At 44.8% G+C, this 26,104-nt stretch overlaps 2 protein-coding genes across 2 annotated transcripts in view; both read left to right on the top strand.

Moving 5' to 3' along the window:
• The window catches only part of LOC117561199 (potassium voltage-gated channel subfamily H member 2-like), a 35,238-nt gene extending 17,257 nt beyond the window's left edge, over positions 1-17,981 (top strand). Inside the window, exons 9-17 of the mRNA XM_034238499.1 lie at positions 11,506-11,758; positions 12,416-12,609; positions 12,866-12,968; positions 13,145-13,296; positions 13,405-13,549; positions 13,639-13,828; positions 15,231-15,336; positions 15,583-15,684; positions 17,006-17,981. Of these exons, the coding sequence (XP_034094390.1) occupies positions 11,506-11,758; positions 12,416-12,609; positions 12,866-12,968; positions 13,145-13,296; positions 13,405-13,549; positions 13,639-13,828; positions 15,231-15,336; positions 15,583-15,684; positions 17,006-17,344 (1,584 nt within the window). The 3' untranslated portion in view covers positions 17,345-17,981. The remainder of the gene's footprint in view (positions 1-11,505; positions 11,759-12,415; positions 12,610-12,865; positions 12,969-13,144; positions 13,297-13,404; positions 13,550-13,638; positions 13,829-15,230; positions 15,337-15,582; positions 15,685-17,005) is intronic.
• Positions 17,982-24,291: 6,310 nt separating this feature from the next.
• Positions 24,292-26,104, top strand: part of LOC117561195 (microtubule-associated protein 4-like) — a 120,758-nt gene continuing 118,945 nt past the window's right edge. Inside the window, 2 exon segments of the mRNA XM_034238494.1 lie at positions 24,292-24,349; positions 24,352-24,444. Of these exon segments, the coding sequence (XP_034094385.1) occupies positions 24,307-24,349; positions 24,352-24,444 (136 nt within the window). The 5' untranslated portion in view covers positions 24,292-24,306.

The raw sequence follows: 26,104 nt of genomic DNA, 5'->3' as shown, positions 1-26,104 counted from the left end.
GCGCCGCCACTGAGCCTGACTATTTGTGTTGGGGGGGGGGCCCGACTTTTTTTTTTCTCCAAAGGGGGGGTCTGACAGAAAAAGTTTGAGAACCACTGGGTTAGTGTGAGGTAGAACCAAGCGGCAAACTGTGGGGTAGAGCCGGGAAGCCCAATACGGAAGTGCCACACACTGCAGTTCATATATTGGCCGATAGGCGATGGCTGCAGAAAGGAGCAATTTCCATAGACCCCCATGTTAAAATGCCCGATTTTACAGCAGAAAAAAACATGTTTCTACCCCTGGCTCCATACATTTTATTATCGATATAGTTAGATTCCACCTTCATGATTATGGATCTGTGAGTGAATTGTTTTCTAACGCGACCCTTTATATTTATATTAGGTCTTAAAGTTTGTGCATATATTAGCAGTGCTGGAATTGGGCCGGTACTCACCGGTACGCAGTACCGGCACTTCTGGTTCTGACCCATGGAGTACCGGCACTTCTTGCTCAGTACCGGCATGCTGGCGGTACTCCGGTACTCATGCACCGTGCCAGTACTCAACACTCTCCCGCCGTTCTTATTATACATCCATATATATATATACAGCCGCCCGGTACTCAGTAGATGCGTCATGAGGTGCCGAACGGACATTCTCATCGCTCTAACCGCTGGAGTTTCACAGCGGCTGTCAGCTGTTTACTCCTGTCATTCAAACAGAACCTGCTGGAGAGGGGGCGGGGCTTATCTTCTCCATGTAAATACTGTGGTGGAAACGACTATGTCAAAATTAACCTATTTGACCGTGATTTAATAGTAATACACGTTTCAAAATAATAATAATAATAATGCCGAAGTAACAACATACTGAAAACTGTTAGTAAAACCATGTTTTAATGCTTTACAATTTACATACCTAGATGCACGTGTGTTGTGTTTATGCAGTGCAACTCCCACCCAGTGGGTGGCTATGTAGAGTGATAGAACAGAGCAGGCACGCCCCCGAGAGAAGGAAAGCAAGTTACGTCACAAATTAGCATTTCTAAAATGTTAGCGTGGATTAATAAAAGTGCAAAAAGACAGCGGTTGTCGCCGGAAGAAACTTCAAATACAGAGAATGCTGTGCCTGTGTTGGAAATTGTGTCTGATGGGGAGCTTTCTTTGGTTGATCCTCCTGCTCCAAGTTCTAGTGCATTAGCATTAGCACTAGCTCCGCCGCCTCCTCCAGAGCCTCTAACGTTAGCTGCTGCTGGCGCAACTGCCACCACCAACACCGGGCAAAGCGATGCACCTGACTGCTGGACAACGGACCAGGTGCAATATTTTTGCAAGACCAATGCATGGCTCCTTCTTAAAGATAAGAAGCTAGGATGTCGGATATGCAGAGATGTCAAATCTTTGGGAATACACACTGGACAAGGACTGAAACTGTCAACTGAATGGGGTGAGTGTGCAGTGTCTCATTTCGGTGTTGACAAGGGCAAACAACAAGCTAGCCTGAGAAAAAAAATCAAAGAACATAAAGAATCACAAGCCCATGTAAAAGCTGCTGACATCCTTACATCTGCTTCACGTGAAACTATTCAACATCAAGTGCAGTCTATGCATAAATCTGAATTAGACACCACTATCAGAGTTTTTCGAACGGCATATAAAATTGGCAAACATAGCCGGCCATTCACAGACATGCCAATTGATTTGAATGTACAGAAACTGAATGGGCTGAACGTGGGCAGGGTTTTGCACTCCAATAAAACCTGTGGCGAAATCATCGACCACATAGCTCATGAGCTGAAGAAAAAAATGGCAAAAGACATTACAGAAAACCAAAGAAAACTCTGTGATTTGGTCGATGAATCTACCACTATTAGTGGTAAAACGGTGCTTGTTGTGTGTCTACGCTCAGCATTAGCTGATGCTGAGCCCGAAACGTTTTTTTGGGAGCTGATCGAGTTGGATGGAACAACGGCTGATGACATCACAAAGGCGTTAATGGAGTGTCTTGGAAGAGATTTTAACGAGGACTTTTTAGGTCAGTGTTTCGTTTCTTTTGCATGTGATGGGGCTTCAGTCATGCTAGGGAAGAGAACAGGCGTTGCTACCCAGTTGTGTAGTAAATTCCCAAGCCTGTTTGTGTGGCACTGCTCCAATCATCGTCTAGAGCTGGCAGTTGGGGATGTGGTCAAGGAGGTCTCAGGGCTCAATCATTTCCAGATCTTTTTTGACAAACTCTATTCCTTGTTCCATGCCTCCCCCAAAAATCAGAAGCAGTTAGCGCAGTGTGCGCAAGCAGTCGGACAGCGTCTCCTGGTGATAGGGCGTGTTTCACAAGAGAAATCCCATTACATGGCCGGGAGGCCCGGGACAATCAGCTAATCCAGGACATGAAAGTTATCCATCCTGGAAGTTGGCCTGAAGAGGAGTTAGACGTACAGTATGGGGACGTAGAGGTGCTACGTTTGTGCGAAGTGCTGAAAGTGGACAGAAGAGAGACTGTTCAGGGCTTTCGCGAATACAAGGAAACCAGGGCATCCCGTACACCTGCTGCCATGGAGCCTCTACTGAAAGCAGTCCGAACCATCGCTGTCTCCACTAGTGAGTGTGAGCGGGCATTCAGCTGCATGAACGATATCCTTACTGCAAAAAGGAATGCTCTCTCTGTCAGCCGACTGTCCAGCCTGGTTTTCATTAAATGTAATGGACCATCACTAGGACAGTTCAATCCGGAACAGTATGTGAGGTCCTGGCTGGCAAAGGGAAGGAGAAGTGCTGATGAAAGAGCCTGTCCAGCTCCAGCCCCTGATACTGATGTCCCCAAGGCCTTCTGGAGCCTTTTCTAACAATGTGAAGTATATTGCAAAGCAGCTCACCCAGTGAGAAGACTTTTGGCATAATGTGCCGATTTGTACAGATCCTGGAGATAGAAGGACTTCAGACCAACCAGGGAGTTATCTGATCAGCTTGGTGTTCAATGTAACTCTTTACCATGGCTCAGACTTTGTTACTTGCAGTTACAGTTTCTCATTTTAGATTGTGCAAATTTTGCATTTGTTTTTACATGTTCTTTGTTCATGCTCTTTATCATTTTTCTGAGTTGGAAAGTTAGATTGCATCATAGTTTACTTTATACATATTTGTATTCTTCAGTGGTGAAGTATATTGCAAAGCAGCTCAGCCATGTGAGAAGACTTTTGGCACTTTTTCGTTTTTCGTTTTCTGAGTTGGAAAGTTAGATTGCATTCAAAATGTACAGAAATACTTAATTTTGTTAAAGCTTTTTATAAAAAATGCTTCTGACCAGAGCTTTGTTTCCTTGTCATTAATGTTGAACACCACCAGAGGGGCTCTCACCTGAAAGGTCTCTGCTTCATGTGTCTTCAGCAGAAGATCTAGACTTTGATTGCTATATTTTCAGTTAATATTGACCTTACTGAGCTTTAGCCATATCCGCTGCCTATCATAAAAAATGTTAAGTACAGTGAACCTTTCTAAAATATACAGTAGTAAAGAGACAAACCCACCAGCATTATAGTAGCCAAATTCTTGTTTGTGGGCTGTATATATAAAATTGACTTGAAAAAGTTGCTGATTTTAGAGTACTGGCACCTTTTTCATTCCAATTCAAGCACTGTATATTAGGGAGTGGTCACTTTGATTGACAGATACGTGCCTCACTGTCAGCTAACAGCAACTTGTCCAATCTGCTAGGCTACAACCATAGAGGCTACAACGTTAGTTAGTTGTAGTTACTGTACTTGATCCTTTAGCTGTGTTCGTGGTGATCGTGCCTGTTAGGGAATATTGTTACAAATACCAGATAATTAAAATGTCGTGCTGTGCGCTTGAATGTACTAACAGATCTTCCAAGAAGTCTACTTTCAGCTTTTTTCGGTGAGTAAAATGATAATATTATACATGTTAACCCCGTTAGCAGGTGTTTGTGTGCTTGTTAGCTTAGCCTGTTATGTAGCTTATTAGCCAGCTAAGGACGTAACCCTTTATACATATATACAGTTTAGTTTATGATTCAGCCTTGGGTAAGACTTTTATACTATATGGCTATGACGCCCATAATGCTAAACGGGAGCAAATGTTAAAAGGGGTGGGCTGCCGGAGTCCACGCCGCCGAAGCTAACGGGGCTGCAGGGTGCTAGCTCGCTAGCGCGTCCCGGCGGCCGTAGCTAGCACCCTGGGGCTCCGTTAGCTTCGGCCAGCGGCGGAGTCCGGCGTTATAACTGGAGATCAAGGAATGCATCGTAACGCGGACTTGGTTCGCCTGCAGCCCGCTGTAGTATTAGCTAAATAAATGATGTTGAGCAAGGCTTATTAAGCTGAACACCGCCACAATTATTCTGCTATGTATCGGTACTTATTTTATTTTATTAACGTGTGAATGACAAGCATTAAGAATAATACCAAATAGCTAATTATCTTGCAGATTGTCTCGTTTGATTATGAATGTAACGTTTATATAGTGGAACTACACTGTTTTATCAAAACCAAAGTGCCACGCAGTGACTTGGTATGCATGTATTTCAGCAGGAAATGTGCAACCTAGATGACATTTACCAACACAGACTATATAGAAATATTTGTAAAAGTTGTTCATGCGTTACTAAGTGAATATGGCATTAACCCTCCTGTTGTCTTCGGGTCAAATCTGACCGATTTACTACTTTCATCAATCATGTTTTACATTCGATTGATACTGAGAGCATGTTAGCTTAGCTTCTTAGCCTGAGCTAGGACTCGAACGTCACGCTCGTTGGCAGCAGGTCCCACCCTGTCCCGCCTCAGCTCTGCCCTTATTTGGAGAAGACGGGAGTTAGACTCTGACGACACCGTCGAGCCGTTAGTGGCCGACTCCGCCTACTAAGGGCTTCACGGCAACTCTGCAGAATCCTATGGGTGACGTCACGGACCATACGTCCATTTATATATACAGTCTATGGGTAGAACCCACGAAGTGTACATGTACCTGTGATCATCTGTAAAGAACAATAGTTATTAAAGCCTAATAATGAGAAGCCTGTTTCCGACTCACCTTGTGAACGTTACATTGGTGTCAGAAGTGACTTTTCGAACGGAGGATGTCTATCCTGACGGGAGTCCGTAACTGCGTCACGGAGCTAGCCGGGAAGCTAGCGGAGATGGAAAAGTTCAGCAATATGGGAGTGAAGCAGGAAAGTAGTGATGAAGAGGAAGATGGAGCATGCGGGTGGTCGAAGGACATGAGTAGAGAGTTCATGAGTGCACGGGAGGCGAGAGAGCGCCTGAGAGAGTCGGCGGTGAAGATGGCTAGAGACGCGGGAATGTCGCGGTCTTCAGCGGCATTTCGCGCCATTTCCAAGCTGGGTGTAAACAACAATGGCGGTGCCCATCAACCAGCAGCAGCCGCCGCCGCCGCCGGGTACGTGAAAACACCCAAATACTCGGGTAAGGCAGACTGGGAGGCTTTCCATGCCCAATTTGAAATACTTGCACATGCCGGGGGGTGGTCAATAGAGACTAAAGCACTACAGCTAGCTTTGTGCCTCACAGACGAGGCTCTTTCATGTCTGCTACTGCTTAGCCCTGTGGACCGACTCAGCTATGAAGCATTAGCGGGGGCTTTGAAGAGGCGGGTTGGACAGTGTTTCCCGCCAGAGCTGCTCCGGAACGAGTTGAGTAACCGCTGTAGGGAGTTTGGAGAGACGCTGCGTGCGTTGGCTAACAACGCGGAGAGCCTGACGCGGCGGGCGTATGCACACATGCCACCCGGAGTGCAGAGTGAGCTGGCACGTGATCAATTCATCAGGGCTCTCCGCCCTGCAGACTTGAGGGTCGAGGTACAGCTGTAGCATCCACAGTCCTTGCAGGCGGCCTTGGAGATGGCTGTGGAGAGAGAGAACGTGTGGAGTGGAGCTGCTAGGAGCAGCGGAGTGCCAGCAGCACCGGCTGTGAGGAGCTGCAGGGAGGAGGATAAGCCTGCATGGGTTACCGAGATGACGGAAATGATAAGGGCTGTTTCTCTGCAGCCAACACACAGACCAAGTACCAGGGTCTGCTGGGGGTGTGGTCAGCCAGGACATTTGGCCAGAGACTGCCCCAAGGCACCCCGGGCCCAGGGAAACGACGGGGGGCCCGCATAAAGGAGAATATGTGGAACCAAGCCCAAAGACTCCCCAACCAAACCACAGCTCTATTGCCACCGACTCAGACATCCGAGGAAGGAGCCCGACAGCACAGCCGGGGGAGCCAGACTCTACGCTCTCCTGAAGAAGATGACAGCACAGGCGTGCAGCCTGTCGTCGCGGTGGGCCGTGCTGGTGGGTACTCCTGCTATGTCCCTGTCGATGTGGAAGGGGTGCCCTGCGATGCACTGGTGGACACAGGCTCTACAGTAACCCTGGTGAGAGCAGATGTGTTGCCCAGTGGGACTATGTTCGAGCCGACATCGGTGCGTCTACGCACAGTCACAGGGGAGTTGGCGGCTATGAAAGGAAAAGGCGTGCTGTCTGTCGGTGGGGGGAGTTGAAGTGCGGCACCCCGTGTGGATAGCGGATGTACAGGACCCGTGTATTCTGGGTTTGGACTTTTTGAAGGCGACGGGCTGCCTCCTGGATCTTCAAGCAGGCACAGTGAGTTTCCGGGGGGGGGCCTGTGATTACTATGACCCGTATCCACAACCCTGCTGAGCCTGCGGGGAGACTCCCCACACCCACCGTGAGTACCCTAGAAACCGAGGAAAACCCTCCCTCCGTTCCGGTATCCCCGGTGACGCCCACTCAGGACAATTCCCCACCTGTCACCCCCGGACTGCGCCACCCGAGCACAGCCCCCCCCCCAGTTACCCCAGACGGAGGTGGAAGAGGCTCAGTCTGCAGTATTAGAGGTGTGGAGGAAGAACTGTGGCGGCCTAAATCCCGAGCAGCAAGAGCAATTGGGGCAGCTTCTGCTAGAGTTCCAGGGCAGTTTTGCCATGAAGGAGGAGGAGGTGGCCGAACGCATCTGGTGGAACACGAGATTAATACGGGGGACTCGCGTCCCATCAGGTGTCGCCCGCGCCGACTTCCCCTGGCTCGTCAGCAGGCTTGCGACGAGGCAGTGCAGAGCATGCTGCAGGCAGACATTATCGAGCCCTCCGACAGTCATGGTCCCGAAGAAGACAGGTGGCTGGCGGCTGTGCTCAGACTACAGACCGGTGAACGGGGTCACCAAGAAGGATTCATACCCCCTTCCCCGCATCGATGAGTCCCTGAGACTCTACGTCTGTGTCAGGGCGTACTACAGCGGACGTGGAAGGAGCCAGCAACGGGGGAGAAGAGGTGGCAAGTGGTGGTCCCGAGGGGTCTGCAAGAGGTCGTACTCAAGGCCATGCATGGAACGGCAGGCTCTGGGCACTTTGGCGTCACTAAGACTCTCCGGCGCCTTCGTCAGGGCTGCTACTGGGGGCAGTGCAGGAGGGATGTCGAAGACTTCTGTCGCCGCTGTGATCCGTGTATGGCGCGGAAGGGCCCCCCTGGTCGTTCCCATGCTCCGCTGCAACAGTTTCCCGTCGGGGGCCCCGATGGAGAGAGTAGCGGTTGATGTGGTGGGGCCTCTACCCTTGTCAAACAGGGGTAACCGCTACGTTCTCACGGCCATAGACTACTTCACAAAGTGGCCGGAGGCGTATGCTCTCCCTGATCAAGAAGCAGAGACAGTCGCAGATGCCTTGGTGGCCGGCATGTTCAGCCGTTTTGGAGTGCCGGAGACCCTGCACAGTGACCAGGGGAGACATTTCGAGTCCCGGGTGTTCGCCTCCATGTGCTCACAACTGGGCATGCACAAAACACGCACCTCCCCCTTGCGACCACAGAGCGACGGACTAGTCGAGAGATTCCATCGCACCATGGGACAGCAGCTGGCCATCCTCACGTCTCAGCATCAGCACGACTGGGACGAGCATCTGCCCCTTGTGCTCATGGCATGTCGGTCTGCAGTCCAGGAGTCCTCAGCCTGTTCGCCTGCCCTCCTCATGTTGGGGAGAGAGCTTCAAACCCCTGCTGTGTTGGCGTTTGGTCGGCCACCAGATTCCCTAGACACGCCTCCAGGTCCTGAGTACGCCAGGAGACTTCAGGACCGCCTTGATTCCGCTCACGCCTTTGCCCGCGATCAGCAGAAAAGTGCTGCGGTGAGACAGAAGCGGAACTACGACACCAGGACCAGAGGGCAGCATTTCCGGGCCGGGGAGCTGGTTTGGGTCTACAGCCCACAACGAAAGAAAGGCCGGTGCCCAAAACTGGACAGTCAGTGGGTTGGTCCCTGCAGAGTACTGGAGAGGGTGGGGGAAGTGGTCTACAGGGTGCAGCTGCCACCAAAGGGGAGAAAAGTGGTGCTCCACAGAGACAGGTTGGCTCCGTACAGAGGAGTCGCTTCCCCACAGACCCAAGGAACATTGGGGCCCACAGCCGTCCCCTCGACATCCCCACTCAGGCCCCCCGGCGAACAGAGCAGCAGTCCCCTATCAGGGACTGAGAGTCCCCCCATTTTTTCGCCGCCTGGGCCAGATCCGGCAACCCCGGTCCTCCTGACCCCAGTCCCCCTGCCGAGAAGGCAGACACGACCCCCGGGTCGCTTTAGAGACTTTGTTTGGTAATAAAGTTATAGTGAGACCCCTCAGTTCCTGTAGAGAGCAAGAATGCGCCCTGGTCTCACTGGAAGGAATGGTAGTCCACCCGGACCTTCCTAGTCAAAAGTACAGTGTGTAGATGTAGTGTTGTGCTGTGTTTATTTGTTCCTCGTGGGCGAGGAACTTTGTAGTGGGGGGGTAGTGTAGCGACCCTGCATAGGATGTCCAGGGTGTCACTAAGGCATCCCCCGTCTCTGCCAATCATAGAGCTGCACAGTGATGCTGGTTGAGGTGCGGGCCTGTGGTTGGGGGAGCGGACAGGGGAGGGCGGGGAGTGGTGACGTAGACACTGCTATATATATATGTGTAGGGGTAGGAGTTAGGTTAGTGTGAGGTAGAACCCACGAAGTGTACATGTACCTGTGATCATCTGTAAAGAACAAGAGTTAGTAAAGCCTAATAACGAGAAGCCTGTTTCCGACTCACCTTGTGAACGTTACACTATTAAGAGTGAATATCGGCCGATAATGACCGGCGGGGCTCCCCCCCGTTAACAGGTCACTGTCTAGCACTGGCTTCATAGTGCACTGATCGATTAGGCTAAGCTAACCTGTAGCTGCTCCCTCCATACTCACAACAACTTCATACAGACATAAATAAAGCAGCTGTATTCGCCATACAGGAAACACACATTTAAAATGGTTTTGCCTGCCGTTTTTGTGTACACAAGCATTCATCAATGGTTTGTAAAGTGGCGCTGTACCTTAATAATATAAAGGCTTGTATTTGCGTGCATTTCCTGTTCGGAAAGTGGCGCTGTACTGAGAGTGGAGGGTGTCCTGAGATTAGCGCCTGCAGGCAGGCTCCATAGATCTGTCAGCTCCGGACTGCGCAAAATGCGTACATGAAGCGCTACGTCATGAACGCAAGAAATCTACCCTCGTGGGGGCGCGCTCATGTGATTGGCTTAGAATTGAGGAGGCATCTGATTGGCTATAGATAGAAATAATTACAAGTACGAATCGGCTGACCGTCAGGGGAGTCTCAAAAAACCCACACACGAATGCACAGCGATCCGTGCACAGAAAGCTGTTTGCAAATATACAAATATGTGAGGATCAAAAATACACATGTAAAACTTTTTTGTGTATATGAAACGGAATACATTTGTGTGTGCATTGAAAAACACAAGTGTGGATCCGGAAATACAAGTGTGAATCCTTTTGCGGATCATGAAATACAAGTGTGAATCCTTCTGTGCGCATGTGTGTATTATGAGACTGTTCTGAGCCCATAGAAACACACCTGCTAATTCACACAAATACACACACACATTGTCCAAGTCACATCCTCTGTTTCTCTGTTCCGTGTGATGAAGGCTCAGAAGTGACATGCATGCAACCACAGATCATCATAAACATGTCACACACTTGAGATCGGCCGATGCAAGCATTTTATGCAGTGCATGAGTCAGTGAATGTCATGTATTATCTTTACTGCTTCACAGCCTCAGCTTGAAAAAAGTACACTTTACTAAAAATATCTCTGCTCATTACATCAGGGAAGCTTTTCCAGAGTCTTTTAAAAATGGCCCATTGGAGCATAATCAGCACCACATTGTTAACTTGGAGTGAACGTTCTCTCTCTATATACTGACTCAATCAGCTGCAAAATACTTTCTTCATGGAATGGAGGGAATATAAATGCAGCTGTGATTAGAAACTAAACACGTTAAAGTATTTTGAGAGCCTGAAGCAAAAATATAAATAAATATATTGTTTCTTTAGCATTTGGATTAGCAGGACACTGAAACATAGTATTGATAACATAACAAAATGTGTATTGTGTTATTGACTTTGTCCACAAAGGCGGAGCCACAGTCTCAAAAGTCATTTAATGTTTGAAAGTGTATGGCAAAATCTGGATCAAAACTCTTATTATTTTTGGTAACCTTGAAGTTTGGGCTTTTTCTTAAAAAAAAGAAAACCCTATGTGTTGGGTGAGCTGTTCTCTGTTGCATTTGAAACTTGAATTAATGATTAAGAATCAATTAATAGATGTTGTTTTTGATGCAGCATCTATCGCAAGACAATTTACTTTTTTCAATAACAGATATACAAACACCTGTGTGTATTTTGTTGCAGCTTTGGTTTAAGTGTCCAAGAGGCCAATACAACCTTACTTTTTCATGGTAAAAAAACTGAAGCTTTGACAAGAACCACAATACAATATCATGACAGCAAACATTTACAAAAGCAATAACACTGTATCCTCAGAAGGCAGCTAAATGCAACAGGAGACCAGAAAAGAGAACACCTGATGTGTCCTGCCTCAAAAAATCTGACTTCAGCACATTTGACACGCTGACCCTCTGACTAAATATCACTACAAAGGCCCTTTAGGAGCAGAAATAAGTCTTCCTCTGAATGGTTGAAATCATAAAATATTGAACGATGCTTAATAACCATGACTTGAATGTGTCAATTGAGTTGTGTCATGTGTGGAATGGTGTAATGACAGGCTGATAATGTCCCATGAATGTTACCGGTAAGGGTGACTGGTATCAAAATTAAAACTAACAGCACTTTTTTATTATTCCTTTTAAAGCCTCCATAATCCGTGACATTTATTTGACATTAGCTCCGTGTTCTAAACTTGGAAAGTCAATCGCTACTAATAGCATGTATCAATTCTGATGCAACCTTTCGCTATCCATTCATCCGCTTACTTTATCCCCCCTCTTTCTCCTTTCCTTCCCCCCTCCTCTCTTTGTTTTCAAACTCTTTTCCCCCACCTGTATCTTATACCTCCTATTTGTATTTCCTTCTGTCTTCCTTCTCCGTCTGTCCTCACCTACTTCTCTCTCTCACACCTTCCTTTCCCCTGTCTCCTCCCTCTGCTTCCTTGCTCCCTCGCTCCCTCTCCCCAGGTGCTGAAAGGTTTCCCCGAGTGTCTCCAGGCGGATATTTGCCTCCATCTGAACCGAACGCTGCTGCAGAACTGTCAAGCTTTTAAAGGCTCCACCAAGGGCTGCCTCAGGGCGCTGGCCATGAAGTTCAAGACCACCCACGCACCCCCGGGTGACACGCTGGTCCACGCTGGGGACGTCCTCACTGCCCTCTACTTCATATCCAGGGGATCCATAGAGATAATGAGGGGAGACGTGGTAGTAGCCATCTTAGGTACAATACATTGTTTACATGTATATAAAGCTGTCAAAATATGTTTAATTATTATTTTACCACCTAGTGTAGCCTCCTTTAACTTTTAGGCTATTAGTAACTAAGTATGAAGCAAGGACATGGCAATATTTGGAAATATATTGTTTTGGTTAAATATTTTATTTCCATTGTAGACTGTAAGCTCAATCCTTTGCAGGCCGGCTCATGGCTACTTCAATGTGAACAAGTAAGAGTAGTTCAGATATAAATGCCTCAGTCTTTGCTTTAAATAAATAACCTGAAACTAAACCTGAATCTAAACTAAACTTTTGTCTCTGTTCTTACTTTCTAAAGTTTGACTTTGAACAAAGTTTGTAGACATCTTCAAAACAACTTTTTGGTTTAAGTTGAAATATGTTTCTCAAGATTCCTTTCTAAGTCTTGACTCTTTACGGGCGCAAGTCATTGGCTTGTTTGTAACAACTTTTTTTTTAAAAATGCATTAGCTAGAGGCGCCATCTGCTGGTGAATTTCGTTTGTTGCTCTTAAAATGGGATTAACTTGTTTGCCACCATAAACAAAAACAATAAATCAACAAAGACACTGACAAAATAGGTAAGGTTATATCATACATTAGATGACACCATAAAAGGTTGTATTTGTTTTCACCTCTCCCAGGGAAGAATGATATCTTTGGCGAGCCAATCAACCTGTATTCCCGACCCGGTAAATCCAACGCTGATGTGCGGGCTCTGACCTACTGCGACCTTCACAAAATCTTCAGAGAAGACGTTCAGGAGGTGCTGGACATGTACCCTGAGTTCGCAGACAACTTCTGGAACAACTTGGAAATCACCTTCAACCTCAGAGATGTAAGTTTACAACCTCACCAAAGAACAAGAAATGTGACTAAATCAGACACCCTGAATACTTTGGGTATATTACGAGCTTTTTCATTATTGTGCCATTGCTTAAGATCTATGGATAAACAAGCCGTGTAATGAATGATGGTTCTCTGTGTTGTTTTAAGTATCCAAACAAAGACTTTCCTTTCCCTTCAATAAATAATCCATGATTTTGCTTGTATTACAAATTGCATCCCAACAATGTTTCTGGTTCTCATTTCAGACCAACATGATCCCAGGCTCTCCGAGCAGTGATGACTCCAACAGTGGAGGATTCAACAAATTACGCAGACGCAAGCTTTCATTTCGAAGACGTACAGAAAAAGGTAACTCTTCCTTGAACAGCTTCACTCCACTTTTTTCTGAGGTACAAAACCTCAAATATGACCTCAGTAATTCTGATTGAAAAATAAGGTTTGTCAATGGCTGTCATCCTTTAAAAGTTATTATCGATCTTGCTGGACTCATCAATGTACCTCTTTTCTTACACACCTTTAATCAGATGATGCAGATGCTGGAGAAAGTAAAAAGTCCCATAAGTCTGTAAGACGAAGACAGAGGGACTCAACCAAAAGTCCAAAACAGGAAGAGGCACCCAAGCGACAATGGCAGGCACATCGAAGCTCAGTGTCCTCACACTCCAGTGGTGACGAGGTAAAACTAAAATGTTCATCTTGTCTACATCTAAAGTCTACTTTTGTCGCTGCCATTGGTATGATTAAATAAAAATGGCCGCGAATGTCTTTGCTCTACACCTGTTAGGGGGAGGAGCCAAATATGAACAGACTCGTCCCACCGCCCGTAATGATGGAGACTCCTCAGGCTCAGGCCACGCCCCTGAACTTCAATGAGAACACGGAGGGTGATGGAGAGCCCAAGACAGGGAACACCTGCAACGCCCTGTCAGGTAAAACAGGACAGAGATGTTGTGAATTCTGAGGTAAGGCCGACCCAACGATTAACAAAAACTCCCTGCACTCCTTCTTCTCCACACAGGTGCCTTCTCAGGTGTGTCCCACATCTTTAGTTTCTGGGGGGAGAGTCGGGGGGGCGGGCAGTACCAGGAGGTTCCCAGCTGCAGCCTGGCCTCCCCCCCGAACCTCAACACGCCGCTGCACAGCCTGAACCGACAGCAACGCAACCAGGTGGACACACGCTTGGAAATGCTGCAGAAACAGCTCAACAGGTGGGATGGGCTGAATGTCGAAGTGTGTGTGTGTGTGTGTGTGTGTGTGTGTGTGTGTGTGTGTGTGTGTGTGTGTGTGTGTGTGTGTGTGTGTGTGTGTGTGTGTGTGTGTGTGTGTGTGTGTGTGTGTGTGTGTGTGTGTGTGTGTGTGTGTGTGTGTGTGTGTGTGTGTGTGTGGCCTAGCATTACTATACTTGTGGGGACCTAAATCTGTTTACACAGTCACGTGTGGGGACTCGCCTCCCTTATGGGGACAAATTGGAGGTCCCCATGAGGGGAATCATTAATTTTAGGGTGAAGACTTGGTTAGGTTTAGGGTTAGGGTAAGGGTTAGGGTTAGGCATGTGTTGGTTATGGTTAAGGTTAGGATAAGTCTCCAGGAAATGCATGTAAGTCAATGTAATGTCCCCTGAAGTGATGTATACATGTGTGTGTGTGTGTGTGTGTTCTAGTTTGTGTGCATTCATGTGTTGGCTGCTGTTACCCTTTGTGTCCACCCTTCTACCATATATTGATGTCCCTGCTAAAAACCCTGCAGTCTATGTAGGAAGTGTCTTTCCTCCAACGCAGTTAAAAAATAGAAGGTCCCTGTCCTGGAAGACGTTCCTTTGTCTGGTCGCGTTGCAGCACAGGCTGTCTCTGCTGGTCTTTAGCTCGGAAGCTGGCGGCGCCTCCAGCTCATTGCTCAGAGTTTTAAGGGATGGGTAGTATGTGTCAGCTAGCTGAAGGTGTATGTGAGGGGAGCAGAGGTGTGTGGGAGAACAGATTTTCCCCTGTACTTAAAATATCTGCACATATGAGGAAGTCTCTGCTAAAGTTTAGAAAGATAACCAAGAGATCTAAGTCCTAATTAGCTTTATAGAAGCCTTAGATATGCTAGATTTAATGCGAAAACGTTCACCTCCTGTGTGTAGCTGAATTATGTATGTCTCCACTGTGACTACGTGACCATAATGCCAATATTCCTATAAGATAAAATACAACTTCAGCCTCCCTGTGAGGAAACTGTATTGTAACGGCTCCAAAAGTAAGATAATGACCACAGGGTGCAAAGATAAATGTAACATAATAAAAACTGAGTTTAGAGAAGTTAGGCACTTTGAAAGGAAAGTTACTGCAAGAACCTTTTTAACAATATGTTTCTACATATTTTACAGCAGCCTTGGATGTTCAAACACACACGAACTTCACTGATGAGATCTGGGATTCTAAGTCGCTATGATTCAGACCTACTAGCTGTTTACTAGCATCTATTACATTTACATTTTAGATTACATCAGATAGCTCTTAATCTAAATGTCCTAGATAACATATGCACTTAAAATGTATTCAATAACATTAATAAACTGTATTAAAGGAACTAGTTTATAAAATATGTTCACCAATTGCATAATGTGTGCAGGTTGGAGAGTCGCATGTCAACGGACATAGGAGCGATCATGCAGCTGCTGCAGAGACAGATGGCCCTGGTCCCCCCCGCCTACAGCGCCATCTCATCACCACCTCAGGTAATACACGCACACACACACACACACACACACACACACACACACACACACACACACACACACACACACACACACACACACACACGTACGTAAAAGTAAGATGATTGTTGTCACAGTGGACAAACAAGAATCTTTGTTTGAAGACTAATTCACACAACAGGAGTCAGGATGGAAGAAATGTATAATTATCAGACACTGACTCAGGCTTTATTGAGAGATGGAGTAATGAGATGTTTCCTCTCACAGGTCTCCCCCTGCCCAGGTCCCGGCCCAGCACCATGTCCAGGAGTGAGGCTGGTGGACCCTGTTACTCCTCTAGAGGCAGAGAACCTGGCCTCCTTCTCACAGGTGGAGCAGATGGTTTCATACATGCATACTTGACATTCTGTGGAGTGCAGATTTGATTTTAATATGGTTTCAGTAGCTTATAATCATAAGCATTAGGCTAAAGCTTGCAGCATATCAAATATAGCCTACATGCTGAGTTTATATAATGGTTAAACATGTATTGCATAATTTGGCTTATATTCTGTTTTTACATTCATTATATAATTCAAATGTTGTACATACTTAGATGATTTCTATTTGCATATTAAACATGATTAGGATGCATCACAGCAATTGGGGTTGCTTTTCACAACACAACAATGTGTAGCACTATGTGACCTGTGAGAGTAATTAGACCCTCCAGAAAAACGCGGGCTAAAATCCTTGATTATGCGATTAAACATGCGGGGTTTTTATGTGATTTTATGCGGTGAAATTGCGGTTAGTTGTGAAATATGCGGAAAGTTGCGAAATATGCAAATTTATTTTTTTTAAATATTGGGCTGTCTTATTTATTCTCTCTCACACACAACCTGCCATTAACGTTAAACCCCTTTACTATTCAATTAAACACATTCAATGTTTATTTATTGTAAAATCAATTGGGCTATTTTAATCACACTCTCTCTCACACACACACACACACACACACACACACACACACACACACACACTTCTCCGCCTCATTCTGTTTTCATTTACTTGTTCGTTATCTGACCAGCTTCAATCTTGTAGGCTACTCACTTCGTTTCTTGTAGCCCTCGAAAGGGTTTTGGCGGTTGATGCCTCGGTGAACGTGAGTTGTTTGGCTTTCTTGTCCGCAGCAGCAGAAAGCATTTTCGAATGTTTGAATAAATCAAACTAGGTCGTCACCGTCGATGTTCTCTTATGCTCCAACACAGTTGCACGGGGTGCAGAATAGTTTCCCCCCACTTTCGTGCAAGACATCGGGGTACTGCTTTGCCCGGTCTTTAGCAGAAATGTTCGCCGGTAAATGAGATGGATTCGATTTTTTCATCTTGGTGTTTTCTCTCTCGTGTGAGCTCCACACGTTCACTCTACGGTGTTGTTTACCTTCTGTGATGCGCGAGCTGATGACGTCGCGTCATCAACATCATCACTTCACGTCAAGACAAGTTAACTTTTTTTCCCCTCAACTTTGTGTGTAAAAATGCGGGGATTATGCGGCCTTTTGATAAATATGCGGCCTTTTAAAAATCTGCGCCATTTTGCTGATTATGCGGTAAATTCTGCGATCGCATAATCGCGTTTTTCTGGAGGGTCTAAGTAATAAGACAAATACGTAACTCGTCACATTGACCTGAGTTCACTGTTCTTGCAGATCTTGGATTCCCAGGAATTTGAAGGGTTTCCGGGCCGGGACTCCCTGCAGCCCCAGGACCCCCCCCTCATCACTGAGCAGGGCCAGCTCGCCCCCTCCGGACTGGACAGCCTTGAGCTGGGACTGGGCCCAGGTTTGAGGGTAGATATAGAGAGTGGGTCAGCAGCCGGGTCCAGCTTAGGGTTAGACTTCAGTTTAGGGGTGTGTTTGGGGGCAGCTGGAACACAGGTATCATCCCTCGATTCTGAAACCCAAAGGAGGCTGTCCCTCCAGGAATCACAGACACCTCTGGACTCACGGACAACACAGAGACACGGCTCTGACCCGGGGGGGAGCTAAGGGAGAGGGAGAGTGGGATGAAGGGGGGGACACAGAGAGAGGAGGGGTGATGTTTTATCCTGCAGTCCCTCCTGTTGGGAGATGAAAAGGCACCTACTGTACTACCACCAAAACCCAGCTACTGTATCTACCACTGATGTTTCACCTCTGACCTCTAGCTCAGAACCAGGCGGAGGGGGGGGGGGGTGGGTAAGGCCTCTCTATGTCTCTCTCTCCCACAGGTCACCCTCACCCTTTCTTCTGAACTCCATTACAACCTTTAACCAAAACCACAAACAGAGCAGAGAGGAGCTCTGCCTCGTAATGAACACAGTCAAACCGGACAGAACCGGTCTGGACCTCTGCTGAAGGAGGACACTTCACACACACGAGTGACTGCTACCCTGTAGATCACATCCTGTAGAAGAATCCCTTTACTGCTGTGTCCTATGTTGGATGACTGACAAGAACAAGACATCAACGGACAGAATAACGACGAAACAAGTAGCCATTTACGTCTTGCACTGAAAATCCTATTGATATTATTCTACTCTATATGTCCGTGGCGCTTCCGATAAACTCACAAACTGGTTGGTAAACTATAGTGTTAGCTGGCCTAACAGGAAACCTGCTGTCCCGTTCTGTCATTGGTTCCTCCCCCCTGGGAGCTAACGCTTCCCTCTTCCCAAGAGCGCACTGGATTGGCTGGTTTGCACCTCAGGGGTGGGAACTGAAGGGTTAAAAGCCATGAATTTGTTTCGATGAACATATCAGCTGCCCTAACACACACATTGTACAGATTTGCTAGAGAGTGAAGAACCTATGGCATGCTCAGGCCGTATCACTAACAGGTAAACTGGCAAACTTAGAGGTTTACCACGAGGACAGCGCACCGAAAACAGCTAACTATTAATAGTTAAACAAGCAAAACACTCATTTAACTCAATGAGTTGTGACATTATTGTGAAACAGACAACTTGTGAAAATATGAAGACATAACACTGGCCAGCTTTCATTTCTAAACATCAAAGCACATGCATACAGAAAAAAAAAGTGATTCTAGTGTTTCCTAGTGAATTTGCTACCTCAGATTTCATTGGTCCTTACTTTTTCTTTTCACCCTGAATGCTTTCACCTTGTACATAGTCTGTCTTGTGATGCGTAAATATACAATATATAAGTTTGCCAGTTTACAACGACCAGCCGAATGCGCCATTATTCTGTGTACAGTACCATATGCAAACACTGGCAAAGAAGTGAGTGTTCTTTAATCTTATTATGCGTGTGATTAGTTTGGGTCTGAATCTTTTCACGTGTTACATGTTGGTCCTCGTTTGCAGAGCATGGCGTTTAGTGCGTTTTGCTTCCACACACTGTAGAGGTTCACTGGATCCTAACGTCTCTAGGACACGTTTGTTTTCTTTGCCGCAAACTGGTTTAATGGCTGGTTTGAACAGTACAATGACAGATTGAGCGATTTAAAATGAGACGGCACAAAAAAAACTTTACAACATAGGTTTTATAATACTTATCCAGAAATGTCACAATGACAAAAGTGATGCCAGGAAGAAGAAATTGTACTTCAGCACCACAGTTTTTTGGAGTTTATTCCTGTCATGTCATGATCAGATGTCCACCAACACACTAAGCTTCTATATAAAGCAAATTATTTTGTTTAAGGAATGGATTTACCTCAGTACGGAAGAGGATTAGGGCCACATGATTCAGTTCTGAGAAGGGTTAGAATTCTGAGATTAAAGTCAGAATTCTTTCTCCACATTTCTTTTTTCATGTGGCACTAATCCTCTTCCGTACCTCAGGGCTGACAAAAAGGCACGTTATAATAAGAGCAGGTGCAATGAAAACCCCTATAGTAAAAATGTCTGTAATATCTTCCACTTTCATCCGTTTTTTTTAAGTTTGAAGTTGCCAAGATGAAAAACCCATAACATCTTCAAATGGTCTTCCCTGATACAAAATGATCCGTGTATTCTCCTGACCTGTACCACACACTGAAACGTCCCGACAGAGGAGGGAACGCTGACTGAAGTGCAATAGTCCTTTAAACAGTTAAGACTTGTAGCAGCTTAACTGCATCCGTTTAGCACTTTATTTCTTACAGTGCAGATGTTTATAAAGACTCAGGAATGTGTCGTTGATGTTAGAAGGTTCATTTTCTGTTGTTTCAGATTTCAAAACCAATGAGAACGGAAAGACTTTAACATTGTAACCTTAACTCGGGTGGAGTTCCACTTTAATGAATAGTTGTGAAGATTGTACTGCTGCTTGCTGGTCTGAGTTATTGTATTTATTTATTGTTGAAGGATTTTTTTTGATTGCCTGTGTTTTATCATTTAGTCTTGGGTCATTAGGTGCAGCAAGTGAAAGCTTTGTGTCCCTCCCCATGTGTTCTTAATAATAATCCTGAAATGAACAAGCATTATTCACTATTTATAAAGTGCTTTGTGACTGGTACACATGATTGTCATAATAACTTTTAATAATTCTAAGCTGATCAATTTGCAATTGCACACAAAGCCACATTCAATACACATGGTCTGCTTTACCTGTCCCTGTATATTCAGCATCTCTCCTGCACAGTGATTGGACCGTGTGGCTGCATGTGAGCAGGTGATGTCACACTTTGTTAAAGGTGCACTTTAGTATCCAACCAAAGCAAGAAAATGCTGTAACACATGATCATTGGTGATTTTTGAAACATGTGAATTGATTGATCTGTGATTTTAAATTTCAACCAAGGACATTCTTCAAAGTGACTTAAAATCATTTTTTGGGGTGTAATTTAGATTTTAAACCTAGAGCATTATTGTGAAGATCAGGTTGGTTTGTACACTGTAAAAATAGATTATTGCTACTTTCAGATCAATTGTGATCGTAATTGGATCACTGTTGGGGTAAAGTTTATAGGACCCCCTTTTAAGCATTCTGTGCAAATGTCCTTCTTACTACTGAAGCCTCTCTGCTTGTTGTTGTGTTTTACTTTGCTGACACTCATTACCAACGATTCTAAGGGCCTGTGACTGACAGGGGCCCAAACTATTTTAGAACATTAAGAAAAAAATGTTTAAAGGTCCCATGTCATGGTAATTTCTACTGATCATAATTCCATTGTTGAGGTATACTAAAATAGATTTATACTGTGCAATTTTCCAAACTCACATTGGTTTCTCATACAGCATCTCTGTAACGTATGTGTATTCACCGGTATTCACTCTGTCCTAAACGGCTTGTTGGAGCTCCTGCCCCCCCCCCCCCCCCCCCCCCTCCCTGTGAGCCCAGTGTGCTCTGATTGGTCGGGACGTTGAGGCTCGTTACTGCTCACAGCTGGTATGAGCTGCTGCGAGGAGCAGACAGGCTTCCGTGTCGGCGATACAGCGAGAACAAGCGAAACTCATCCTGAGCACACACAAACACTCACAGCCGAAGTAAAAACAATAAGTGTGGCTTGATATTGAGTAAGATAAAGGTTTATAACGCTGTGAGCATGGGTCTGCGGAGAGCATTTCTCCACGATCCCAACGTAGTAGCCCGAAAAACGTTTACCCATTTAAACAGTCGTGGTAGATACCTTGTTTGTTTTAAACATCATAAATACACAAACAACAATGAATACTTACAGGTTGTGTTCCTGAATCTCCCGCTGGTCCAAACAAAGTAGGAACAGCATCGTTCTTCAGTGCCCTACGATGTACACACTGAAAGGTTTGGGAAGCTTTGTTTCGTGAAATGCTGGCAGAGGGAAGTAAACAATGGAAAATGAGAAATCTCCAATGAGGCATTTTGGGGAGGTCTTTTCTGTGTTAGAGTTGTACTCCCTACAGGGTGTACTTTGAGGGTTTTTGACTCAGCAGACGATTTACATGCATAAAAACCTTCATAACACACAAGGGGACGGGTAATAACCGGAAAAGCAGGACATGGGACCTTTAAGTAACCAATGTGATATCTTTTCATGGGGCCCAAAATTCCTGGCGGCGCCCCTTCCCATTAACATTACTATGTTTTCAACAGTACTCCCTTCCTGTGGTCACCAAGAACAAGGGCCTATAACAAATCAATCTAAACATTTTCCCAACCAGTGAATATGTTGTGTTCATTCTACATCAGTGCTGAGGTGATTTTCGAAAGCGGGCTCTCCTCCTCGCCATCACACATTCTGTAGCGAGAGTTTTGTTACTGTTCAATAACAGTCACATAGTGGCCCGAACTGTGTCTTTAAATTCAGATCTATGACCTCACAACTAGAATGTGGTTATTGTCGACTCTCCTTCCTTGTATTTAGACTTTAGTGGAATACTAAATGCTACAGAATACATTTATGTAATGCATAATGCATTAATATAACAGTCTGGGGTGCACTTTGAAAACCAATCATCTTTACGGGACTGAGTAATGGGTGGTTTGTGGGCTTGGGGGAGGGGTTTAATAAGGAGGATAGTTTTTCCTTTGCATTTGAATACACATAAACATTTAAAAAAACACCGTACACCGTCACACACACACACACACACACACCCCTTCCTTATTAGCTCTTCCACAATGCTGAGCTTTTTTCAGCCCTGTTCAACTTTCTCTGAGTTCCGACAGACTTGAGTCGTGTATTTGTAGATATTTTTGAGCACTTGGGGAGGGGTTTGGTAACGTTTACACAACACTGGATCTGCTCCGTCACTCCTTGCCTGTACATACCTTCTTCTACTTGTAAAGGAATCAAGCTCTTTGGCACTCGTATAGCCAGCACTATGCAGAAACTGAAACATTTATTTGGCATGCTTTGAAATGCAAAATAACATAGAGGAAAATATACTAAACAAATAAAGTCTGCTCTAATTTCTTATTAAAATAATCACCTTATTGGGGGGGTAAAAATAAGTGAATAAAGCTCTCCATGGTTAAAATGGATATGAAATGTGATTAGGATGATGATGCTAAATACTTTTAATATCGTGCACATTTTTACTTGCATGCTGCATTGAGAACCATCAAGCAATGCTAAGGTTTGACGTGCAAAGCAGCTGATTTTCGCAGTATGCTTGCAAACTGTGTGTAGAGTGAAACACTGAATTATTCCAGGTTATGGGATATTTATATATACATACAACTTCCAGATCATGGAAGAGATGGTTACTGAATAGCTGCAAATATAGTGATACAATATTCCATTGTATAATTGTATCTTTGATTGTAATGGAGTGATGCATGTGAGGCTGTCCTGGGCAGAACTTTTTCCCACATATCTCGGGGCGCTTGATTTCTCCTGTTTCCACTCTTACCTACAAATGAAATCAAGTGAATACAAAACTACTTCTGCCCATCTGAGACAGGCTCTGAAGACTGACTGTTATCAACATATCCGAGTGCAGTTTTTGACCACATCTTACTTTCTTATCAGTGCATGAGGGGTTAAAATCTGTTAGCAAAAGCATTTATTAAACACATTTTGCTGAAAAGTACTGAGTTATGTCGCTTAAAAACTCTCACAAATGTTTTGAAAATGGTTAATCTTTTCAGTGATGTGTGCTCTATTGCAGTCCCTGGAATATTACCTATTGGTTTATAATACTGGGCTGGACAATGCAGTGCTTTATTCATATCAAATGTTAAAGATGGGGAAATGGTGAAGCTTTAGGTTCTGATTGTGTGATAGCATTATCAACGGTTAAACTTTATAACATTTCAATAATATTTCTTTCAATAAACCTCTTTGAAAGCAAAGTAATGACTGATTTGTATCTTATTTTGAAGGATTGTTGTTTTTATCACATATTTTAATCGTGAAGAACAATCTGTGTCGTCTCACCTGAATGAAAACGTTGTTAAATTAAAACCCCCAGGCTTTCAATGCTTAAATAATATTTCCCATGGCTGCTTCCTTTCTTTTTCCTCTTCCCTATAACCCAACATACCAAAAATACCCAAAAAGTATTTCATGGCTTTTGGAGACCTCTATTGTAGACTGAGCTCTGACTTTCTTACAAACAAACAAACAAAACAGTCACTTCTGCATCGTTTTTCAAGATACTCAAAGACACTTGTACGGCAAGTTAAAAAAGTAGGTAACTAATAACATTTGGAATCCTCAAAAGGTGAGTATCTTGCTCTGCATATCAGTGCAGTCATGGCTGTGTTTTGGGAGAGATTTCCTGAGGGAGGGGGTTTTGGATGGGTAGAGCAGAGTATATTCATTTATCTGGGATGTCAGAATATATATATATATAATCTGACATCACAGACAAATTATGCAAACTAGAGTTAGAGGCACACAGGGACTGCTGTTTGCGATTTTCATCACTAGGTGTCACTAAAAAACTACATTATGTGAGGTTGAACCATTTTGAAGTTTAGCTGCTTTAGATTTTTCCCCTCTCAAGTTTTTTATATGGAAAGTTATTGTAATGTGACTGTCTCTCACGGGAAAATGGGCGGATATAATGTGAGAACGAGATAAATTGTGATAATGCATTTCCATTCGCAATACATATAATTTATTGTCAGTATCTGCAGTTCTAAACATAATTATGATTTGCCATAAAAGCTGTTGTGCTTAACTATTACTATGTATTTGTAGAATACAGACTTAATGATCGAAAAATGAAACTAAGGCTACACCTGGGCCGTCGTCAATACAGGTTAATATGTATGTAATTTGTAGTTTAAAACCGGAGTGTCTCTATTTTCTTCAATTACTCATGGTGACATTCCAGTGATCTGTACGATATAAGGGCGTCTTCCTGGGCCTTGGCCGGCCAAAGCCTGTCCCCTTCGGCTATTGGACCGGCAACGTCCCGTATAAGGAGTCAAACTTCTCCATTGTGCCTTCGAGGTGTCTATCAAAAGTACGTCTGGTGACGACGAAGGACCTGCCCATAGTTTGGAGGCAATGATTGGATATATCCTTCGTCACTCAAAGTTTAGCTTTGATTCTATTGGATAAGACAAAAGCCAGTCATCGACATCGAGCCATGATTGGTGCAGAGCTTCTCCGGGGAGGAGCATATTTGTCTGCGGCCAGCGGAGTGCACACTCGGGTGGGCGGATCGTAGCGGTGACAGCGACGCTCGCAGACTCCCTACAAACTGTCAAAAAGCAGACAACTAACGGTGAGTCAAGTTAAAATATGAACATTTTCTTCTTCTCTCAGTGTTTGGGAACGTGCGTTGTTAGCAGACAGCTCAAAGGAAGTGGGCGGGAAGCTCCGGTCTTTGTAGCAGTGAAGCGACGGTGATTTTGGATGAGTGATCTCACAGCACGCATCACAGCGACGGTGTAGTGGTGTAGGATAATGCTGCCTTCAGGTGCCCTCGGAAACTCTTACTTTCAAAAAGGGCTGTATGCGCAGTAGAATTGTAGCTACATTGCACATTAGTTAGCATTGCCTACACTGACTATGAATAGTATACTTTCCCAGTCATATTTACAACTGAATATGGTTATTCCGAAATTCCCGACAGTACTTGAGGCAGCATGGGTGCTCATGGTGAAGTTGCACTGTCACAGTGGACGGAGGATCGAAGTTGTGCAAGCTAGCTTGAATGTGTCCGCCTCTGTCCATTCATTTACAGTGTGCTAGCAGAGCTACTGTTATACTGTATTTATATAGCATACTGTAGTTGAGCTCCATATAGGCTATGTATGTACGCATGAACTTCCTCCTTATTTCATATTACAATATCACTTTTACATGATTGGTTAGAAGTACATTCTTCAGTAGAACCTGATTGACTACAAATCAAAGGTAAAGATATGTTGTCACTGCTTATCAGCTTGAAATGATATTCTCTCAATCCCTTTTATCCAATTCCTTCTACGTGAAGTACATAACATAGTTGGCTTCTGGGGCTGTTGAAATCTTGATCCAAAGATTATCATCACATGTTTAATATATGCAAAATCACTCGCAACTAATTACCAACATCCCCCCAACAATTCCAAATGAAAGGTACATTTACTTGCTTTAAAAAAATAAATAGCTTTTGACTGCGTGTCATGGTCCAGCCCACAGTCTGCTCAATTTTTATAACTCAGTTATGATATACCCTAGTTAGTTATTACTACTGAGCAAAGTCCTTTTTATAGCTGATTTCTGATGAACAGAATGAAATGTGGTCTAAAGCACCTTTAAAAACTCTACCTGTATTATCTCAATATGATTCAGCTTGCAGTTAGATTGTCATCCATCCATCAAAAACGAACTGTTCACACCAGCACTAAAACATTATAACCCATTTTAACACAGAAATTGACGATGTGAAGAGGAACTGAGCAGAAAGGATTGTCCTCCCTCCCTCCCTCTCTCCCGCCTTCTATCCAGATTACTCTCCAATCCTCCCCCAGCCAGATTACTGAGTGGGAAATAACGCGGGACTGATCTCAGGCCCTGAATTCATTATGGACCTGATCCAATTGCGTCCCTAAAATGTCCCTGGTGCTTGTCGCTTCACTGTAAGCCCGCCAAAGTGATCATGTGTTAGGACATCAGGACACAGCGGTCGGTCACCAACCTTCCCAAGAGTGTCCGAAATAATCAGCTCCAGTGTCTCTGTGTAAAGTTAAACAATGCTCAGGGGTTAAAGAGAGTTGAAACACATGCTCTGCCACCTTGGGATCAAACCCCTCATGAAATGTCAGTTTGCCCTTTGCTGCATCTCTCCCTGCTACCCTGCTGTTTTCAGTGAAAACACAAACTTCAGCATGAGAGAACGGCAGATAAAGTCCTCTCTGTCCACCACAGGCTCTTATTTTGAAAAGTACACATGCTAT

Source organism: Gymnodraco acuticeps, unplaced genomic scaffold, assembly GCF_902827175.1.
Source record: "Gymnodraco acuticeps unplaced genomic scaffold, fGymAcu1.1, whole genome shotgun sequence".
Lineage (NCBI taxonomy): Eukaryota > Metazoa > Chordata > Actinopteri > Perciformes > Bathydraconidae > Gymnodraco > Gymnodraco acuticeps.
Note: the sequence above shows the minus strand (reverse complement) of the source record. Positions and strands in the feature narration are given on the sequence as shown.